The sequence below is a fragment of the Choloepus didactylus genome, chromosome 9 (genome assembly GCF_015220235.1).
Source record: "Choloepus didactylus isolate mChoDid1 chromosome 9, mChoDid1.pri, whole genome shotgun sequence".
Classification (NCBI taxonomy): Eukaryota; Metazoa; Chordata; class Mammalia; order Pilosa; family Megalonychidae; genus Choloepus; species Choloepus didactylus.
The window spans coordinates 53985435-54008459 of record NC_051315.1 but is presented as its reverse complement, the minus strand read 5'-3'; the positions used below and the strand labels follow the sequence as shown (position 1 = coordinate 54008459).

The 23025-nt window shown below is 35.9% G+C and overlaps 1 protein-coding gene across 7 annotated transcripts in view; it reads left to right on the top strand.

Annotated features, from left to right (window-relative positions):
- SCN3A (sodium voltage-gated channel alpha subunit 3) overlaps window positions 1-23025 on the top strand; it is a 114988-nt gene that overhangs the window by 10668 nt on the left and 81295 nt on the right. For 6 of the 7 annotated variants that reach the window (XM_037849287.1, XM_037849285.1, XM_037849282.1 and 3 more), the window contains exons 2-4: window positions 9243-9441; window positions 17483-17796; window positions 21589-21707. In XM_037849287.1, the coding sequence (XP_037705215.1) occupies window positions 17533-17796; window positions 21589-21707 (383 nt within the window). In that variant the 5' untranslated portion in view covers window positions 9243-9441; window positions 17483-17532. The remainder of the gene's footprint in view (window positions 1-9242; window positions 9442-17482; window positions 17797-21588; window positions 21708-23025) is intronic. The other variant, XM_037849283.1, reaches the window with a different exon arrangement.

Genomic DNA, 23025 nt, shown 5'->3' with positions numbered 1-23025 from the left:
TGTTTTTTTTCTATGCCTGTCTCCTCTCTGCTGGGCTGGCTGCTCTCAGAGTCTCTGGTGTCTGGTCTCAGTCTATCTATGGTTGGAGTTTGAATCAGTAGAATGAGTTTTCTATAAGAGCAGCCACTGCAGTTCTCCCTTCTCCTTCCCGGAGCTGACAGCCCCTCCTCCCCCGGGACTGAGCCTGGCAGGGAGGGGCGCGAGTCCTCTGGCCGCAAAAACTTACAGATTTCGCTGATCTCAGCAGTTCCACGTTTTCATGAGTGTTGTATGAAGTATGCCCAAAGACAGATTGCTCTGTGGTGTCCAGTCCACGCAGTTCCTGGCTTTTTACCTACTTTCCTGGAGGAGTAACTAAAACTTACAGCTCACCAGTCTGCCGTCTTGCCCCGCCCCTAAGGGCAGTATTAAACAAAGCATTTTTCATATTTCACTTAATACCAAACTTAAAGTTTTGTGGCTTTTATTCAACTATTTTTTATATAGAATTTTTCAGATGAGATTTTTTTATATTAGCATTTCAGGAAGAGATGATGTATAGAGAATTGAAAATCCGGAGTAAGAAGGCTTTGAGATGATGGTTCTTTTCAGCAACAAAACTTGAAGCTATGCTCTACTCAAAGCATTCATTAATATTATTTATTCGTTGAAAACATTGTTTGTTTTTGAGCTGGAGATGACCTTTGCAAGAACCTGGTCCACTAAAGTATTCTGTTTAAAAAAATATCCATTCTTTAATGAGTATTGCACAGACTGCCTTAGTAACATGATTAGTCCAGCATTCAGTGACTTGTGAAGATTATAAGGCTATTGCCATACTCTAAAGCCATGTTCTCTCAGAGGGATGAACACCTGAGTACAGAGCCCAAGAGTCTGGACATTGGAACTAGAATTTTAGGGATAAAAGTGACACTATAGATTGACCAGTCAATTTTCCTCCACACCCCGCCCCCATCAACTTTTTCAACAGATGTGGAAACTAAACTCATGAGATGTTGAGTGACTTGTTCAACATATCACAGCCAAGTGGTAGCAGAGACAAGTCTGAGAATAGATGTTGCCTGAATTTCAGATTTCATTCCTTGCTTCTCCCGCTCTTCCTTATATTTTCATTAAAATTGTTTCTGATAAGTTGCTCCATTCTGTTACACCTTCTTCTGTGGCGCCACCTCAGGTGATGAGACTCCTAGCATTAAAACCGTATATTCATGGGGCATGCTTAGGAGAGAGGCCTAGCCCTCTTCATGTGGCCGTTTTTGGCTGACTGAAGAATCATGTTTGCCACTAGCACTGATCTGAAGGCAGTAATTAAAACCCCTCTGCTCTAGGCTAGATAAATCCAGTCATCTGTATTTTAAACCTCAAAGGAGTGCAGGTAACCTGTGGAGAAATAGACTGTAAAGACTTGTCATCTTGACATAACCCAAGCTATACCTCAATATCCCAGTTCTAAAGTTCCCTCAGGTTGCCAAGTGAAAATGGCAATCGACTCTTAGCACTCAGCTGTTAAAACAGTGGGCTGTCATTCTGATTACAGCCAGTAAACAGTCTTTGTTTGCCTGGGAAAGAAACTGCCTAAAGAACACAGTACCAGCAAAGGGGAGGGGAAATATGGCTGAGGGTAACTCAGGGCTGTCTATTACAGATGAAGCAAAACTGATGTTAAAGTAAGAATAGGGATCAAGGATTGACTACTGGTCTGAGAGTGCAGTTTGCTTTCTTTTTGCCATGTGGCCAGTTTATTTCAAAACAAAAAGCTTCCTGTAAATCTGTTATACTCAGATTTACATATGGTTTCTGCTCTGCTGCACACATACACACACACAGAATGTTTGTTTATGGAAAAAGTAGCTTTTTCACTATATTGTTTCTTGGTTCAAAATCCTATGAGTTAAGGACAAAAAAAATGACCTTCTGACCATGTAAAATAAACAAACTATATATCCAGAAATCCCCACCCCCTTTATAGAATATCTCAAAATAAGAGAATCCACTTTTCTTTTTTTTAATGCAATTTTGAGATATTCACACACCATACAAACCATCTGACGTCTCACAGAATCATCACATTGTTGTGCATACATCCCCATGATCAATTTCAGAACATTTTTGTTACTCCAGAAAAGAAATAAAAGCAAAAAAGAAAACCTTAATCCTCCCATACCCCTTAGCCCCCCACCCCCATTATTGACCCACAGTATTGATATGGTTCATTTGTTACTGTTGATGAAAGAATATCAAAATATCACTGTTAACTATAGTCCACAGTTTGCAATAGGTACATTTTCCCCATACCCCTCTATTATTAACTCCTTATAATAGTGTACATTTGCTCTAGTTCATGAAACAAATTTTTTATATTTAGACAGTTAATTATAGACATTGTCCACCTCAAGATTCATTGTTATACATTTCCATGTTTTAACCTTCAACTTTCCTTCTGGTGACATACATGACTCTAAACATCCCCTTTCCACCACATTCACACAACATTCAGTGCTGTTAATTATTCATGCAATAACGTGCTACTGTCACCTCTGTCTATTTCCAAATGTTTAAGTTCAACCTAGCTGAACATTCTGCACATATCAAGCAACTGCTCCCCATTCTTTAGCCTCATTCTATCTCCTGGTAACCTATATTCTATATTCTATCTATGAGATTACATATTATAATTAGTTCATATCAGTGAAATCCTAAAATATTTGTCCTTTTGTGTCTGACATTTTGCTTAACGTATTCTCCTTTCTTAATTCCTCCATTTGTTCATGGGTTTGATCGCTTGGAGGAGAGTGATGTGGTAGGAGGAAGGTGTATACTAGACCAGTGCTATCCAATAGAAATAGAATGGAACCCATATATGTACTTTTAAATTTTCTAGAAGTTAACATCAAAAAAGTAAAAAAAAAAGAAAGAAATTGATTGTATTGATGACATTTAACCCAACATGCCAAAATATTATCATTTAACATGGCACTAGCCACTTTTCGAGTACACAATAGCTATGGGTGGCAAGTGGCTACCATCTCGGGCAGGGCAGTTCTAGGATTTCTTATAGGTAAGTGTATTTAATAGGAATCTAGTTTCCTGTTTACTGCAGTAGTTACTCAATAAGTCCCTCTCCTCAAGAAATTTATCAGTAAATGTGGTAGAAGCAATAAGCTACATCTTCAATAACAACATTAGACAGAATGTTATAATTGCTATATAAATTTTAGAAACAATATGTATTTGCTAAGGGTGTTCAGAGGAAGGCAAAATCACTCTGACTGCTTAAAGTGTAGGTAGGCTTTTAACGGGTAGGTGAATGATATTTTAGGCAGAGGGAATATTTTTGAAGTAGAGGCCCAGAAGCTGGGGATTTTCAAGGAATGACAAGTAGATCACTTTGACTAGAGAAGAGTGTATATGCAGGAGAGTATATAAGATGAAATAAAAGAAGTAGATTGATAACATATTTTTAGAGGGCCTTTGATTATTTTTTCTGAAGCAAAAATGTCCCTGGATTTTTTGGTAACATTTTTACTAGCTGCATAGACTTGGGTAAGTTACTTACCTTCTCAGAACCTTATAGTTTCCTTATCTGCAAAATGACAGCAGATACATCTCATAGGGTTGTGAAGATTAAATGAGCTAAGCAGTGCTTGGCATATAGCAAGGGTTCAATCAGTGTTTTTTATTACCATTATTATTATGTCTCAAAGACATTTTGGAAGGGGAAATTCTTTGAATAAAGCAGTCAGTCCTCAATTTTCTGTGTTTTCAAGACAGTCCAGGAAACTAAGCATAGTTATACAATGATCTTGGAGGTTAACAGGATTTTAATGTATGTATGTTGATCTAGATTAAATAGGACTACTTAGTGGGAAATATGGTGTTTATAAAGAACTTGGCTTTTGTTGTTTCTACACAGAGCCCTTTTATGTTTCATCATCTTAATGACAATAATCTTACCTTATTTGCCTAGGCAATCCTATATTGGTGGGCACTTCCATTTTTCTAGATATTGCTATTGTAAAATATGTTATAAATAGAATATATATTACTTCTGAAGAATATATGTGGGCTGAATTTCTAAATATTAAATCTAAACAAAACTTTTACAATTTTTTGAGAAAACAAAATAAAATCATTCATTTATTCAAATGATGTTTGTTGAGAACCTACTATGTCCCCAGCACAGTTTTAGGCACTTGGGATTTTCTGGCAAACAAAAAAGACCAAAAAAGACAAAAATTCTAGCCCCTTTGAGGCTTACATTCTACCTGGGAGAAACAGAAAATGAAAAATAACATTACAAATAAATAGATTATATAATATGCGACCAGGTGATAAGTGCTTTGGAAACAACTGATCAAGGTAAATAGTTGGAGGGGAAGCAGAAGTAGACCTCTTTGAGAAGGTCAACTTTTGGCCAAGACTTGAAAGAAATTAGGGCTTTAGTTGTTCAGCTGTCTAGAGGAAGAGCCCTCCAGGAAGAAGAAACCGTCTTTATGTCCTGGCAGGTACAGAGGACAGCCAGGGGTCAGTATGACTTGAGAGGAGTGAGTTGGGGAGTAGGAAGAGGTGAGTTTAGTGTGATAACCAGAAGGCCAGATCATAAGGCCTCGTAGGCATTTGTAAGGATTTTGGCCTTTTCTCTGGGTGGCTCCTGGGAGGGTCCTGAGAAGAGAAATGAGATGAACTTATTTCTGTTTTCCCAAGATCACTCTGGCTGCTGGGATGAAAATAGGTTATATGGGAGGCTGGAAGTAGGGAGACGGTCAGAAAACTATGGCAGGCTTCTGTGAAGTACTGCCATAAATCATTTCAAGGTTCCAGGTACAGGAGCTTTACACCACGGGATAGTCAATGAAGGAACAAATGAGACTGAAGAAGCCATCACTGTCATCTCTGAGAATTCATAAAAATGAGAGAGGTATGACTGGAGATAGAAAATATGTTTCTAACCTCAAAAAAATGTAAAGGGCTCAGTTCTATAAATCAGCCATTTCTCAAAGTGGTATTCCTGGGCCAGCCAAATCAGCTTCATCTGTGTACTTCTTAGAAATGCAAATTTTCAGTCCCCACATGAACCTTCTGACTCAACAACTCTGGGATGGGACCTGGCAGCTGGTTTAACAATTCCACCAGGAGATTCTGAGGCTAAATTTTGAGAGTCACTGCTATAAACTATAGATTGGTGAAACTGAATGACCTGAAAAATCAATTCAGACCTGGAAAGGATCAATTATAGAATCCTGTGCTTCCAAGTTCAATTTTTAATATTTATTTTCATTTAAAATTAAGTATAGTCTGAGAAAAATGGTTTGTTTATAAGAAACATTAAAATTATACTTAATAAATATTTTAAATCACATATTTAAAGGGACTTGAGTTTTACCATACTTCACCTCTTTAATAACAATTGATGTAAAGTGGTGTATATATATATATATATGCTCAATGAGAAGTTGAAGACAAGGGAAATGGAGAATATGTATATGATAAATCTGTTAAAGACTGTGGGTTAATGAACTTACTCTTTAAAAATGTACATTTAGATCTGAGTCTCCTGGGCAGTGGTCTCAAGGCTTTGACAGTAAATGCAGAAATGAAATTTATACAATTCAAAGAAAGAAATTCCAGATTTTAAGTTAACGTGGGCTACTGTGAAGCTTTCTGATGGTCAAACTTGATCCAAAGAGAATCTCTGGCACACCCAGAGGAACAGATCTATCCTTTGCTTCCTAGACAAACTTCCAGTATTTCACTTCATATCATGACTTTTGAAGTCACTTCCTTCATAAGAGCCCTAAGCCTTAGAAACCAAATGAGCAGGTGAAGGTAGAACTGTTGCCCTGTTACAGAGATTGAGGAGCCAACCAGTGTTCCCACCCAGATGGAAAGCTGCCCCCTTTACAGTGGGGAGATGCTACCAGGGAGCTGCTGCCAAAGCTGTGAGTTCTTTAGTGAGCATCTTTGGATTTGCTTCAGCACTTTAAAGTAGTCACTGATTCCCCAGAGTTTAACAGCCTAATGCATGACAGAAATGGTTTTGATCTGGAAAAATTCTGAAGCAGGTACATCACTCTGTCATCATCAAGAAAGATAAAACAGATTGAAAGAAAATAAAATAGCATAAATGGCAAAAAAAAAAAAAAAAGCAGTAACAGGATAAACTAAAAAGGCAAATTGGTTGAAAAACAATAGAGCTATATAGGAAGGCAAAGAAAAAAACCTCACTGGGGACCAGCAGGTCTTAAAGGATAAATAAATTGTCAGGATAAACTAAAATAACACAAAAGGGAATATAAACTCAAAATTCAATTAAAATTATATAAAAATAGAAATGTGTTAAGCACAATAAAATTAAAGCAAATTTTTCCAAGGGTCTTCAGCTTATGACACTTCCCCTTTTCAGGGTAAAAAGCTTCTGTAATGCTTTTTGAGCTACCAGTTCCTCGCTTGTGAAATGAAGAAATTCCCCTTAATTTCCAAAATTCTGAAATTCTATTAAGATAATTTCAAAGACAGGCTAACCATTTTTTTTTTTTTTGAGGCTCTCTAGGTTCAATACTTGTATTATATAATGTGAAAGCAGTTTCTGAACTATCTTACCACCTTCTAAAGGGAATTCACTGAATTTAGTTAATTTTAGCCATCACTATAAAACTTATTTGATTAAACCTTGTATGAGCCTTTTACAAAATTAAATGTAAGATACCTGTTGAGCCTGTTACCTAGTGTTCCTTAAACTATGTCCTAATCAATAAATTCTTCCCTCAGTTTAGTTCCCTCAGTTTGTGTTTTTATGTGCAGTTTTTAGGATTTGTTTGTTCCGCGCCCCCTCTACAATACAGTAAAATTCATGAGCTCCAATGTGCTTCCATTTGTGCTTAGGTACTGGGGAAAATAAAGCAAAATTCCACACTTGATTGTATAATCACTCTACTCTTTTCTTTGAGAACAACCTTTCTCCACATGTAGTCCATGTGGAGTAGTCTACCTGCCCCAAATTCACTTAGGGAGCTTGTAAAAATGCAGATCCTTTGCCCTACCCCAGGTGTCTCTTTCAGATTGTCTGGAGATGGAACATCTTTAACAAGTAGTTCAAGTGACTCGTTTGCTCACTAAAGTCTAGAACTGCTTTAAAGGCCTCATTCTCTTCTTAACTCAAGGAGTTCAATTTTACATTACAATTAATCGGTAAGCCATAGCTTCCTTTTAAAGATGAGTGAGATAGAGATCCCATTAAAATACAATGCAGCTTGTTCTGAACTAAATTGGAGCATGAAGTCATGTGCAAAAACCACAGCTATTTCCAATGGGTACTTGGGACTGGAAAAAATCTCTTCCATTTGGGCCCAGACCATGAGATAAATTTTCTTCACTCTGTAAATCGGTGATTTTCGTAACGGTAGGAAGAAGAGAGAGAATTCAAGTAAATCAGAACCTTCTGGGATGCTTTCTCAAACTCCTCTCTCCTACCTCTCCTCAATTTATTTCCTCCTACATATTCATCCTTCTCTGTCCCCTGTCCTCCCAGCTCCATGTCCCCATGAAAGAACCCTCAAATACTTTGGGGAAAAAGGTTTGATTTGCCGCTTTAAACTGATGTATTTTATTTAACATCAAGCTCATTATATATCAGGCTGGACGCATAGGTTTGTAAAACCCAGTTACTTGTGTGCTGTAAATAGAAAGGAAGTAACATTTATTAAGCTTATAGCTGTGAAATAAAGGGAACTAATATTTCTTGAATAGCTATAAATTTATTTAATAATTTAATGCTTCAGCCTCCACATCTGATGGGTGTTATTAATATTATTCTCATTTTACAGAAAAAGGCCACTGAAGTTCAAAGATTTAAGTAGTTTGCCCAAGGTCTCACAGGTGCTAAGTAGTGGAACAGGATAATAATAATAACCGCAATACTATCATTACTATGCCTATTACTAAGAATACTACTAACAGCTCCAGCTTCTATGGAAAACCTACTATATACCAGCTATTATACAAGTCATTATATGTGTGTGTATATATATATATATATACACACACACACACATACTTTCATTTAATTCTAACAGCAACCCTCTTTTAATGGGCATTATAATCCCCTAAACAAATGGGGAACTAAAAATTGGACTGGTTAAGTAATATGTTCAATGTCACATAGCTAGTGAATGGTATGGCCAGGTCAGTGTTACCATGAGACGAGAGGTAAGAGAGGACAGGCCAAGGCCAAATCGTGAAGACGTGCACACTTTGCTGAGGTGACTATAGCTCACTGAGAGCCACTGACAGATTTTAATAAGGGTAGAATGAGTGTTTTAGAAAGATCACTCTGGTAACAGAAGAGAATAGATTGGTGGCTTAGAAGGGAGGTCCCATCTGGAGACAAAGATTTTAATAGATTATGTATAAAAGAAAAAAAAGTGAGATTTAGTGATTTGTGTTACAGTACATTATAAGAGAGATTTATGGGCAAGAATCCATAAACCAGTTTGGTTTATAAGCATTGCTTAAGTGAATTGAAATAAATATTTTTTTAAATATCAATTTCTGGTTTTAGAGTCGTATGTATTGTCCTTTGAAATAATCACTATTGTTTTAACTGGGCAAAGCCATTGCTAATAGTTACAGCTGAAAGGAGTATGACATAGGATTATTATATTTAGGTTAGTATTATGCATTGGTTTAGCATGCTGGCTTTTCCCCTTGGCTTGTCCAAAATTTATTCTTAGAAGTCATTGAATAACGTTTAGTCTTACCTTAGTAAACCAATCAAACATGGTTATAGGTAGAAGGAAAAAGGAGCTAGAAAAGGAACTAAAATAATGACCCACAACCCCAACGTTGACCATTTTTCTACTTCTTTGGTCTTTGAGGTGAAGAAGCCAGGGAAAAAAGTAAAGAGGGGAGAGGAGGAAAGGAAGCAGTAGGAGGTAAAAGACAGAAAGAGGCTCTGGAGCTCCAGCTTTCCTTCAGAAAACAAGTGAACTGAGGCTGCCAAAGAAGGAAGGAGAGCCTCCACTACACCCCAGGATTCTCACAGAGGTTCCCGGCCTTATCCTTCCTTAAGCATGCCAGAACATGTTGCTGTTGAGGACCAAATATTCTGCTTTGCAGAACCCTGCTTTCTTGATCTAAGGCTGCAAGTAAACAACAGTACTGAAACTCAGACAGGGCAAGGGCACCTACTTAACTTCATTCAAAATGCCAAAGATGCTATACTAACTTCACCTCTTTCTACACAGATCATGGAGCAAGAAAGCTGAAGCCAAGCCATGTCAGAGTTTGTCAGGGATGAGATATCTGTCAAGGATTTATGGCAGAGTGGCCAACTGGAAAAAAAAAGCCCACAGAATCTCTTCTAGGGATATTATAAGAATGAATGAGATAATTCGCAGAAGGGGTCTGGAGCTTTTCTAGAAGAAGGAGCTGTGACTATCTAAGGTACTTAAACTACTACTGGGTATAAATTTGCTTGTGAAAAGTAAACTAAAATCTCTTATTAGCTAACAAGGGCAACTGTAGAAAAAGGAAGGCAGAGGAGTGATCCCCCTGCCTTCTCCAAAGAGTTTGTTTCTCCAAAGAGGTAAACATGTAGATGTAGACGTGGGGAAGAGGACCTTGGGGAATTGATTGATGCTAAAGACTACTGATGTAAGGAAGAGAGCCATTAACCAGCTTTTTAATTCTTTTCTTTTAAGAGAGATATTAATCCTGTGTATTTAGTAAATTACCCTGGATTGTATTTACTTTGAATTTTATTATATTTATTTGGTAATTGGATCCCTAGCTCACCTGTTCACATGGGGTAAAGGACATCCAAATATATGGTTAGCATTTAGTTGTGACCTGGCCTTCAGACTAGCCAAGTTTTTGAGCAGACCAAGGAATATTATTTGTTTTGTGTATCAGCTGCAACTAAATAGAAAAATTGTCTAAAATTATCTTGTTCAAGAAAGATGTTTATTGAACATAACACGTAGTGCAGAGGTTGTTTGGGTCCAAGGGCTGAGGGGCCCATCAAGGGCCCAAGGGCAGATCTGTTTCTGTGATCTGCCACCTTCATTGTGTTGGCTTTGCCCTCAGAATGGCTCCCCTTATGGTGGTAAAATAGGTGAAGCAGTACCCTGTGTCTTATCCTGACATGATATGGTCTAGAGGACAAGAAGTGCTGTCTCTTCCTCCATCTCTCTCTTAGGGATGAAGAAACCTTTTACAGACACCAACCTGGCAGAATTCCTCTCATCTCCCATTGGCCAGAATTGGATCACATACCTATTCCTTAACTAGTGATTGGCAAGGGCTTGGACGAGGCATCTGTAATAGAATAGATGTTGGGGAGACCAAACACAACGTACTTCAATTTGCAAACATCCAGTAGAAAAATTCAAGAGTTAATAAAACCAATGATGCTGATTTGTCTATTATAATGTTAATTATTATTAGTTAGCAATTGTCTCTGAGCTCTAAATTGTCTGATGAGGAGAACAACACAGGGAATACCATCTAAAAGCTAATTATTATTTCCAAAATAAAAATTGTTATGAAAACAGAGATAAGCTTGTGCTTTTTTACTCAGCTATTTTTTTCAGAGGTGTGACTTTGAATTCAGGTAGAGAAAGGCTGAAATAGATTTTCTTATTAAATAGTTAGCAAATTTAATGTATAATATTTATGTGTTAGCAAGCATGTTCTTAGCTAATAAGCAGAACAATGGTAGAGAAAGTCACCATTTCTATTTAGCCACGGCAAGTAATGTCCTTGCTACAGAGTTAATTCCCTGAGAGATTTATTCAGATCAATAGTAATATTGAATTCCTTGACAACACACTGAGGGCACACACGTAGAAACAGCTAGCCTAAGCTCTTAATTTACCTTTACATAAGTCCAATTTGTTCAATACATATGTGAACATGTATCTATTAGACGTTATCTATATATATGTGAACATGTATTTATTAGATGTTTGTAATTAATGCCTTCCTGTTTGTTTTCTCTTCTGCATCAAAATAAAGGTGAGGACTATTTTGCTATATTTCTTATAATAGTAGTCTCCCAATATGGTGGTTGACTTATTCTCATTTCCATTTCAGCATGTACTAAGCATCTTCTCATTTTGTAGGTTTAGGGACCCAGGCTCCTTTTCTGAACTCTCTGGGTTTGAATCCTCATTTGCTTATTAGCTTCAAGATTTGGGGAAGTTATCAAACTTCCTTGATCTTTAAAATGGGAATAATAATAGTGTCAACATCATAAGATTGTAATGGCAATAAAATGAGTCAATATGCATAAATTACTTAAGAGTGTCTGAAATATAGTAATAATTCAAGAGAATGTTATCTATTAATATTATTTAATCCACAAAACCAACTAGATTGGTAGACACACCAACCAGGTTGATTTCAATAACTCTTTTGATATCTGAAAAAGAGTATTTAATTCTGCCTTCAGAAGTACCCACTGGTAATCATTATAATGTGCTTTAGGTATACCTTATACCTTAAAATACTAGCTTTTTGGTCACATATGCTGCCTGAGAAAATATGGTAAATACTAGATAATGATTAGCCCAAAATGAAAAATTCATTGGCAAAATAAATAACTTTATTAAATAGAAGAGTAATTAATTGGTTCATCAAGTCTTTTAGAGGATTACTTTCCTGTAATAGTCTCTTTTGTTGATACTGAGAAAACAGAGGATTTTCTTTCCTCAGTAATGGCCCCAGTCTTTCTCACACAACTTGCTCTCTCATCAACAAAGATATGAAACTATATCGTGGACATTTTTTCCTACTTTCTCAAGTTGTATGAGACAAAACAACTTTCCATCCTGAAAGATGGCAAATTTATAGCCGCCTAACATAACTTTGTTTCCAAGGGAACAGACCAGAACTAATCGATTTTGTCTGCAACATAATCATAAAAATCCCTACAGAGAGAGAGAGACTACTGATGATAATAGGTTATAACCAATACAATTTGCCAAACTGTCTGCTATTCTGGAAAATTAGGCTGGTTGAGAACCCATGAGCCATATGACTAATGGAAAAAAAAATTGTTTTATCTTTGCCTCTCTAATGCCATAGAATCCCAAATGATTACTATGCTTTTTTCTTCAGATTTTGATTCATAAACAAGTATTAATTGTGTACTCATAATATTGGTTTGCATCAAAGAGGTTCATAAGTTTATGTTAGTATCATAGTCTACTGATACATGCATGAGCTTGGAAAACTGAATAGAGCTATACAAGTCTACTTTTCAGATATTATTTAGATACAGCTTAGACTTTTTTTTCAGCTTAGACTTTTTAAATCAAATCACAAAATAGTAAGATTCAATAAAAAAATGTCAACTATATAGGAAAAGTCAGTCAAAAATAGAGTGTATCGAAAGTGTTTCACCTTAAAGGAACAACTTGTATATGTCAGTAGACATTTCAGTGATGATTACTTATCTTCTCTGTCCTGCTTCCTTATTTATTTCAAAGGAAGGAACTTGAACTATCAAATCCAATGTATGCCTTTTAATTATCAGATTGGAAAATCCTCTTTTGCTTTCTATGTAACCGTTCTGTTTTCATTGTCCGATATCTCTATGTTCCCTCTCCTTAAAAACTGTAGGCAAAGGAGTTCTGCCTCTTTATCTTTCCACTGTTCTTTCCTAGTCAGTGTCATACAAATGCTTAGCTTCAACTTCAGTGACTCCTTAATTTACTTTTCCCCAGCCCAGACAGCTTTCCTGAGTCTCAAGCCTGTAATTTAATTACATACCTAGGTGTCTCACAGGCATCTCAAACTAGACAGAATTTATTATCATCCCCTACACACCTTCTCAACTTCTTTGTTGGATTGATGACAGTTAGTGGCTTAAGCCAGAAACCTGGGAATCAGCTTACCCCCATAACTCTTCTTCAACTCTAGGATCAAGTCAGTCACAAAATCTTGTTGATTTTCTCTCCTAATTGTATCTTGAATACACTTTTTTAGCCACAGTTTGTTTTGCACCCTAACCTAGTGAAGGCCTACTATCTTGTAGCCACTGTGCTTACCCTCTGGGTGTGTTTCTCTCTTAAATGTCACATTAACTATGTGAAGTATGTGCTATCACTGCTACCATTATCTCCTTTACACCTATGGGGAACCTGGAGATTCTAAGGGTCACATGAATTGTTCAAGGTCACACTATTAGAATGTAGCAAAGCCGGAACTTGAATCCAGATCTATTTCCAAGCCCAAGCCCTTAAGTACTAGCACTGCAGACAGATCTTCATCCCCTTTCTCTTACACTCCTGGAGTAGTGTCCAACTGCTTTGTTCTGGCACAGCTGTTCTCAAAGTGTTGTTCTTAAAGTGCAGATCCCTGAGCTCCATTTAGGGGAGCAGCGAGGGCTAAAATATTTTCACAATAATGGAAAGATGTTATTTGCCCCCCTTTTTTCCCATTGTTTTGGCATTTACAAATATAGTGCAAAAATAATGGATTAAACTGCTAGTGCCTTAGGAGGAATCAAGGCAGTTGCACCAGATAGTAGCAGCAGTCCTTATAATCTTTACCGCCACACACTCACAGTAAGAAAAAATGCCTGTTTCAGTTAAGGACCTCTTTTATGATGCAATAAATATTAATTTCATTAAATCTTGACTCTAGAGAACAAGTCATTTGAATGTTCTGTATGATGAAATGGGAAGAATACTTGAAGCTGTTCTGCTGCATACTGAAGCATGATGGCTGCCTTGGGAGCTGAACAAGCTACTTTTTTATTCATGAACACTATTTTCACTTCAAAGAATGACTGACAAACTGTGGTTATTCAGACTTTGGTATTCAGCAGTTATTTTCTCAAATATGAAGGAAGGAAAAGCCTGTCACTTCAGAAAAAGCAAATGACAGCATTTGTTGCCAGTGTTAAAATTTGAGCTTTCAAGTGGAAATTGAAAGTTTGGAAAATTTTACCTGCCACTGGGAGGTTGACAACCTTTTCTGGTAAGATCAGTGGTGATGTTAACAAATGTGGTTTTTAGATATTATATAATAAAATTTTTCAAAATTTGGAAGATCTGCATAAAAGTGTACACATGCTTTTCAAGTGACCCATGCATGACTGTACAAAATGCTGCGTGGTTAAAAGATCCATTCAAAGGGCAAGATTGTTATGGTTTTAGATTCCATAACTTGAGAAACTGTCACTTGTAGAGTTTTGGTGTAGTATCAAAGAAGAATATTCACAATTATTTGAAAAGGTGATTAAAATGCACCTCCCTTTTCCAGCTACATATCTGTGTGTGTATTGGGGAGGGGGGTTCTTCACATGCTTCAATCAAAACAACAATATCAATATCATAACATATTAAACACAGAAGCAAAGATGAAAACCTAACTGTATTCCATTAAGCCAGACAGTAAAGGGATCTACTAAAATGTAAAGCATTCATCTCATTAAATTCTTTTAGTTTGGGATAATGTCATTATTTTCATTAAAAAATGGTTGCTTATATAAACATGCAAGGGTTTACCATAATTTTAAAATAATAAAAAGTTTTAAATGTCTGGTTTAATTTTTAACATGGTAAATATGGATAAATAAATTTCCCATAAACAAAAGCTCTTCAGTATCATCAATAAATTTAAGAGCATAAAGGAGTCTGGAAACTAAAACATTTGAGAACCATGACTCTTGAGTCACTCCCCACTTGTCTACCCTTTAGATCAATCATCTTTCTAATATTCAAATTGTCGTGTCACTTACCCCCCCACCCATGGCTTACCTTAGTATATTTTACAAGGCCCTTATGATCTATATACAACCTAACTCTCCAGTCTTACCCTTTTCCCCTTTTGTGCAGATTGGTCTCCACCCATAACAAACACCCCCTTCTGTTTTTTGTCTCTGTGTCCATGCACATGCTATCCCCCTGCCTAGCATGTATCTCTACTGCTATGTCTTCCTACCAATCCTCTCCTAACTACCACCAACATCCCCCTGCCAAATTCCAACTAGTCTACAAAACCTACTCCAATATCACTTCCTTAGGGAACTTCCCTGAAGCACTCCCTCAACCTCTCCTCTTCCCAAGGCAGAGTCAGTTGCTCCCTTTTATACACCTCAGATAATCAACCTTGTGTATAATTGTATTGTAATTATTTTGTTAACATTTCTCTCTCCAGCTGGACTGTCAGCTTCTTCAGGCCAGGGATCATGGATGCCTGGTCCAAGCACAATGTTGATACATAGTAGGCTCCCAAGCATTACTTTTTGAATAAATGATTCCTGAGGTCTCTTGAAGTTTTGTTCTTTGGTCCTATCCTGTAATAGGATATTTTTAATCATAACCTTTCTATTGATGAACAGAGAGATGCATTTGCTTTACTCACACACATTCACACACACAGGGTCTTTGGTCTTTGTGTCCTATGATCTTTTTTTTCTTTTTGTCCTTGTAAGGATAGTTCTGGGGAAATTTTTGTATATTAAATTTGATACATTTAAATAAATTAATGCACATATATTCATTAATAATCTATATTCCATGCCAAGGCATTGGTAAAAATTAATTTTTAAAAGTCTTCTCTAATATGAATATAAGATTATTTAAGAGCTCTGTATAATAAGGTCACAGAGAACAACAGCAAAGAGAAGAAAATGGAAATAGAAGAGCCAAAGAACTATGAGAGGTTTCTAAACAGCAGTAAGAAGCTCTGCAGCTCTGCTTATTGTATACTTTAATGTCTTAGCATCTCCAAATATCGGGCAAACCTCAATTCCTCTTGTACGGGAAAAGCTGAGACACCCAGCCTAGCCTTGGAGTAATTCAGATATAAAAACAATAATTTAATAACCTATATCATTTTTCTTATGTGAATAAAAGATCCAGAGATTCTTGTTATCTGTAAGCTCAGTATATCCATGCAATGAATTGCCAAGAATTAGAAGACCATTTAGGGATAAACTACCATGATACTAGAATAAGTTAGTCTATGGGGGAAGGAGGGAGGCATTTGGGTGTGGGGAAAATGTCACAGATTACTTTGGTGGTAGCTTTCATGCAGTAGTTGGAATGCTCCCCCAAAATGGAATGACTAATGTAATCATGTTATGTTGTCATTGTTTCTATTATCTATCTTGATTCTAAAAATTAGATCTTGGGCTCAATGCAAAATAAAAATAATTGTTACTTATGCTTCACAATTTATGTAGCCGATTTCCTGTGTTTTTGGCAGTTTTGTCACATTTCCCACAGATTGATTTTTTTCTCCTTCTCTAGGGAATTGAGCAGGGCCACTCTACATATCCACTTTCCCTCCTTTCCTCTCCCTGACATGTCGTAGACATGTGTGAATGTACCCTGTACTCCACACTCTCGTTCCATTCCATCAGCTCTGTGTTCAGTTGTGGTTCTAGTATTTGACCAGCTCAGTTAAAGGAGAGTGGTTTTGAATTGTGAGGATGCTTGAAGCCATAGCAGAGGAAAAATGGTGGGAGGAGTCAAAGACAATCAGTTTATAATAGTTGACACCAATAAAGTGCTTACAACGTTCCAGAATCTATTCTAAACACAATGTAAATTAACTCCTTTATTCCCTACAACACCCTGTTTTATTATTATTATTATACCCATTTTATAAGGGAGGACTGAAACAATGAAGAGTTGAGTTTTCTGAGGTCACACAGCTAATAGGTGGCAGAGTCAAGTTTACAACAGAGGGAGTCTAGCTCCACAATCTCTACTCTTAACCATTACACCAAAAGGAAGATCCAGAAAGAAAATGGCAATTGTCTTGGAATAGCTGAAGCACAGTAGACTGGAAGAGGAAGTAAACATATTCTTTAGTGCCCCAAAAGATGCCACAGCAGGATCAAAGTGGAAGCTAAAAGGAGACAGAGTTAGGCTTAGTAAACGAAAGAAAATACCAAAAAATAATAGATTTTTCTGGAGGCAATGAGCTAACTGTCTCTGATGGTAGTCAGACCTTGTCTGGAAAAATAGTTGTCAATGATGCTGACAATCAGAACAGTGGCTGGGTTGCTTGAACTTGAATTTCTTTTTTACCCTGAGAGTTTATGAGTCTGAGATTTACCACAATAATTTCATTGTCACCGGTACTTCATTACTGGGGAATTTAGTAAGTTGTGTTTAAAAAAAAAAAAAAAAAAAAAAAAGAGAGGGATGTAAGAGAAATAACATATTTGTCAGCAATTTTATTGGCAAGGATTACTGGCATTAATCTTTTTTCAAGCATATATAATAATATATCTTGGCTCAGAGCAGACTTTTTCTGAATTTAAAAAATTGGCTTATTGAAAATTAGAATGATGATGTTTCCTAGTTAAAATTTGTAGTGCACCAATAAAAGAGCTACTTCATTTTTATAGCTTTCTAAAAAAGCAGTAGGAGTGACATTAAATGACATCTTGGTTGATTTTCTCATTCCCTTTCTATCACTTACTTTCCTGTCATGCTTTTTTTTTTTTTTTAAACTCTAGGCAATTCTTATGCAAGAAGCTAAACGTAATTAAATGTACAGGATGAAAAGATGGCACAGGCACTGCTGGTACCCCCAGGACCTGAAAGCTTTCACATTTTTACTAGAGAATCTCTTGCTGCTATCGAAAAACGTGCTGCAGAAGAGAAAGCCAAGAAACCCAAAAGAGAACAAGACAATAATGATGAGGACAAACCAAAACCAAATACTGACTTGGAAGCTGGAAAGAACCTTCCATTTATTTATGGAGACATTCCTCCAGAAATGGTGTCAGAGCCCTTGGAGGACCTGGACCCATACTACATCAATAAAAAAGTGAGTGTTGAGTTTATACTTCCGATAGCATATATATACATATGTACACAATTGACTTTATATATTTTTCTGGGGCTTACTTGCATACAGCACCATATATTTTCTCCCATTAAAGTCTTTATAATACTCTTTATTTCCACTTGCATTTAAGTACAGCATAATAAACAGAAACATTTATATGAAACAAAGTCAATAGTTGATTAAACAGATTCTTTCTTTCTAGCTTTTTGTATTCATATTCATATAAAATAGTTTAATCCAGTAATTTACTCTAGAATTGATAAAGAAAATTGTTAGGATGATGAGTCAAAGCAAATATTTGCAAAGATATCTTCAAAAGACAAGGGGCATGGTTTACTCTGACATGATTAAAAGTATTTGTTACTTTGAACAATTGATTGTACACTTTGAATGATTGTATGTTGTGTGAATGTATCTCAATAAAATTACATAAAAAAGTAATTGTTACCTAAAGAAAGGAGGTATCATTAAGAAAGGGAATTGGTTAGCTTGGAAACATTGAGGAACAACAAAAAGGAGAATAACAGAGCTTTTTTCAAGGGAGAAAGACCATTAGCAATAGGACTAAAAGCATTTTCCTCCCAGTGGCAGCGTCACCTCATTTGGAGAGGGCCACACTGTGCTCCCTAATAGAAATGCTGTTAAACATTCTCCACGACTGACTAAATCAGCTTGCTTGGACTTGGTTCTCAACAAGGAACCTTGTCATTACAATTTGTCTCCCCATACAGATGTGCTTAAACAGAGAGAATAGGCTGGTTATGCTAATGAAATTATTTCAGTCTGTGTGACAGTAATATATCTCAGTGTAAATAGATTGGCATTCTGATTTTATATATCACACTTTTGAGCTTAGTTAATGAGAATCTGCTGCCAGGAGACAGAATTGTTCTCTATATGTTGACAAAGTCAGTTTTCATTGTCTTCATGGCTGAAAACTAGACCTGGGCCCTGACTGGTCCATAGTGCCCATCTTGGGAGACATCTAGCCAGCCTCCTACTGATGGTTGCACTATTTTCCTTATAAAGTGTCTGTAACATAGAAGGTTGAAGTGCTATTAAAGGAAAAGGTAGTTTGTGATTCTTAGGACAGAGGGAACTAATGGAAGAAGCTCTGTAATTTAAAAATATGTTATGAAGCTTGGGTTAATTATATGAAATACTGCAGGTGAATGGCACTCAAACTCTAAAGAATTATATAACTGTTCACTGCCATACATTAAGGATACATTTTCCATAGCTAATTAGATGAGTATCATCACAATGCATTTTTAGTGTCATTTAACTTGAACCGGTTAATAGCTTAAGAGTAGTGAAAGTGATAATAATAATAATAGCTAACATCTGTTGTGCCCATACTGTGTCAGGCTCTGTTTGAGTGCTTTAACTGGTGTAACTCATGTAACACTCAGATAACTTGTCATTGCTTGGAAACCAAACTTTTCACTTGACAGTATTTATTTGTCCCTCAATCATTTGTCCTTCTCTCAAGTAATTTCCAGTTTAGATACATCTCTCATTAAGAACAGAATCCTAAATTTCAACCCTTTTTCCTTCTAATTCTTTCACTATACGAAACATTTTTATTTTGGTCCTCATTTCTCAGAACTCCAGATTTTCTTTGTGTCAGGTTGTTTTTCTCCAGAAATAAGCTGTGATTGTGTTCTTAATGGCTACTCTGTGCAGAAACCTGTAAATTCAATGAAGGTGTCATTGGCAAGTCAGCTTTAATTCCACTAGTACCACAAAGGCTAAAATTGTGGGAGGAGCTGAGGATTCAGTGTTTAAAGGGACAGTCCATTCTGATTCACTCTGTTTTGGGAGATCTTTCAAAGTAAAATCCTCTTCTAATGTTCAAAGCAGCAATTACTTTTTTCAGGGAAATTGTTTCAAAACAACATGAGCAACCACACCTCAAATTATGGTCGAAAGTGAACTTTTGCAGGTTACTGTTGTCGTTGATTGCCTAAATGAATCTAGATTTTCTGAATCAGTGTTAAATGGCCTAATCCAGTGAATTCAAGAAAAACTTTTAAGGCGTTTGTGCTTCAACTAGCCCTTGTGGATAATCCTGCTAGAAAAGAAGAGTTTACCTATCCTGTTTATAAAATTGTTCAGATTTATAAAGTGGGATTCATGGAAAATGGTTGGTTGAGTAAGGATTGGTTCTCTGATCTTAAATATGAAAGGGCAATGAACAGAAAATTGTTTTTCCTGCCTTTTATACTCACAATATAAACATTTCTCTACCTATTCAAATACAGTTTGTCAATGAACATGAATATAGGGATATAGCCCTTAGTAAAAGGGTGAAAACATATTATTAGGTAAATGGATATATGGAATATAGGTCTTAAAGATAAATGCCATCTTATAAAGGTAAACCCACATTTAATTAAAATAAGTATTTATTTACAAACCACACTATTAAATACTGTGGGGAAAAAAATGGAAGAAATGTAGATTGCAGGCTTTTTATACTCAATGGCTTATAACAACTTCTAACCTAGTTCTCAGAGTAACAACCCCTACGTGTTAAATTGCTACTTGACCATAATTACAAGCAACGTGTTAACAAGTACAAATTAATATACTAAGACTTACTGGTGAAGGGAAACAATAGGGAGTGATCAGAAGGCAGTATGATTTATCTGGAAAGACATGATGGAGGAGATGATTTTGATGGCATTCCTGGAGAGCAGAGATTCTCAATCCTGGCTGCACATTACAATCACATGAGGAAATTTTAAAAAATACCCACGTCTGTGCCCAGCATCTGGAAATTCTGATTCAGTTGGTCTGGGGTAGGACCAAATACTGGCAAATTTTAAATCTCCCTGGGAGATTCTAATAAGCAGGCAGGACTAAGAATCTCTGATATAATAATGGATCATCCTAGGTGGGAACTTACTGCCAAATCTGTTATAAGAGACATTTCCCTGAAATGCAAGGGAGTTTGTATTAGATGACCTCTCAGGTACTACCTTTCTTTTTGGATTCTGTGACACTCGTTATTTTCAGAGTCACTGAGGGAAAAGTTGAGAGTTTGTGAGCATGATTGGCATGTGGATTGAATTGGCTGAAGCAGAGATGCTTCTGTTGGGAAAAAATAATAGATGAACCTAGAAAAATGTGGTTGTTAATCACTAGACAGTGTAGCTTAAATGCTAAGTTAATGCATATAGATTTCAGATGATAGAATTTTAAGAAATTGAATGCACTTAGAAATTATGTATTTCATCCTAAGTTTTTGCACCTCACCGTTCTCAGTGGGGACTCTATGGAGTCAGCAAAACCAGGTTATTCAGTCTGTTTAAACATTTTAAAACAGGGACAACAGTGAGATACCATGAACTGAATTTAAGACTTGATGTCATTAAAATATTTATAAAAGATTGTTTTAATAGCAATGTGTGCAGAGTAATTTGAAAAGTTACCAAAGCTAGAGAGAGATGGTAAGCTTTAAATAGAAATGTAATCTGCAAAACTACCTTACAACTTGGTAAAATATTTTGTTTAGGATCATCAGTTTTTATCAGTGAGTTTGAACCTTAGACACAAATTAGATAATAGTAAATCACAACTCTTTTTGTAGCCATATGTTAAATGAGGGGAAAAACATCTACCTTGTTTATAATTATGATATACCAACTAGTTTAAACAAGCATATTTGAACAAATATATCAGGTAAAAAGTTCTTCACATATGTAAACACTTCAGATAAGCCACATATCTAATTTAGTAATTTCTTTTTCATATTTTCTTTTGCAGACTTTTATAGTATTGAATAAAGGGAAGGCAATTTTCCGATTCAGTGCCACCTCTGCATTGTATATTTTAACTCCACTAAACCCTGTTAGGAAAATTGCTATTAAGATTTTGGTACATTCATATCCTTTTCATATGAATTGTCTAAATGCTGTTTCTAGCACTGGTTTTTAAAGAAAATGCTATTCTTATTTTTAAATATTTATGAAATTTCTTTGAGTTAATGGTAACATTATTAGTTTAATTTGTGCTCACTGGTTTTCTATTATGATTCTAAAAGTAAAAATGTAACCATAATAATGAATATATAAATGAAACACATTGTGTAGTAGGAAAAACAGCAAATCTCCGTCATACTTTTATTAACTCCAGTTACATCATATATATAACCATTGCTAAAGAAACATAGTCTATTTTGATTAATAGTATTATCTATATTACTAAATGTTCAAACTTTTGCACCTTAATTGGTTCTGTATCTCTAGCACCTGGCTCATTCATTAATTCAGTCATTCATTTGTTTGGTAAATATTTAAGCTCCTACTTTGTGCTTCTATACCTGGCTTGTAATACACATTAAATAGTCACTGAACTTAACAAGTCTGTATACAGTGATAGTAAAAAATGTATGTAAAATGACTGAATCAGTGTGTCTTATAAGAAAATTCTCAAGTAAGTAATAATAAAACAGAAAGGGGGTCTTCTGAGACAGTGTTCAAGAATAAGCATTTCTACAGGCAGATTCAAAAGCAATAAACAAGCTTATGTGAAAACTAAAGGAATAAACAACTATTTAACTTAGAGGCACGTTGAATGGAGTCTGAGGGTCTGATAACCTTTTGAGGTGTGTTTGAATTTGCTCCTGATATGGCTTTGTGTTTATATTTACACTTTAAAATAAAAGATTTGCAACAAAATAAGTATAAATTTCCTTGCAGTAAAGTCTGGATTGAGATTCCAAGAGAAAGTATACAGGTCATTCTCAGGAAGTCATCAAAAATAATGCTTATCTGTGGGTGTCTTAAGAATGGTATGGGCTACATACAGGAAGATAGCTAGATGACCTGTTGAGTTTCCCACAGTCTAAAATAAAAATAGAAAGTCAGAAAATACTACTAACATCAACAAAAATAGTAACTTCATTTATTCTTATGCTGCAAACTAAAAAAGAACTACTTACATCACTATAAAACTTCTAGAGTATCTTTTTACAGCAGACTTCTCAGCTACACAGGAAAAAAATATCAATATAATCTTTTAATAAACTAGAGTGTACATTCTCAAGATTTTTGTGTTGCCTTCTTTACCTTTTTAAGTCAATGAAGGCTTTAAATTATATCTGTAGTACAACTTTTACACTTATACTGTAAAATTACTAAAGAATGGTCATTTATCCAGGCAGTGCTATTTCACACAACTGAGTAGAATGCAGAATGGTTC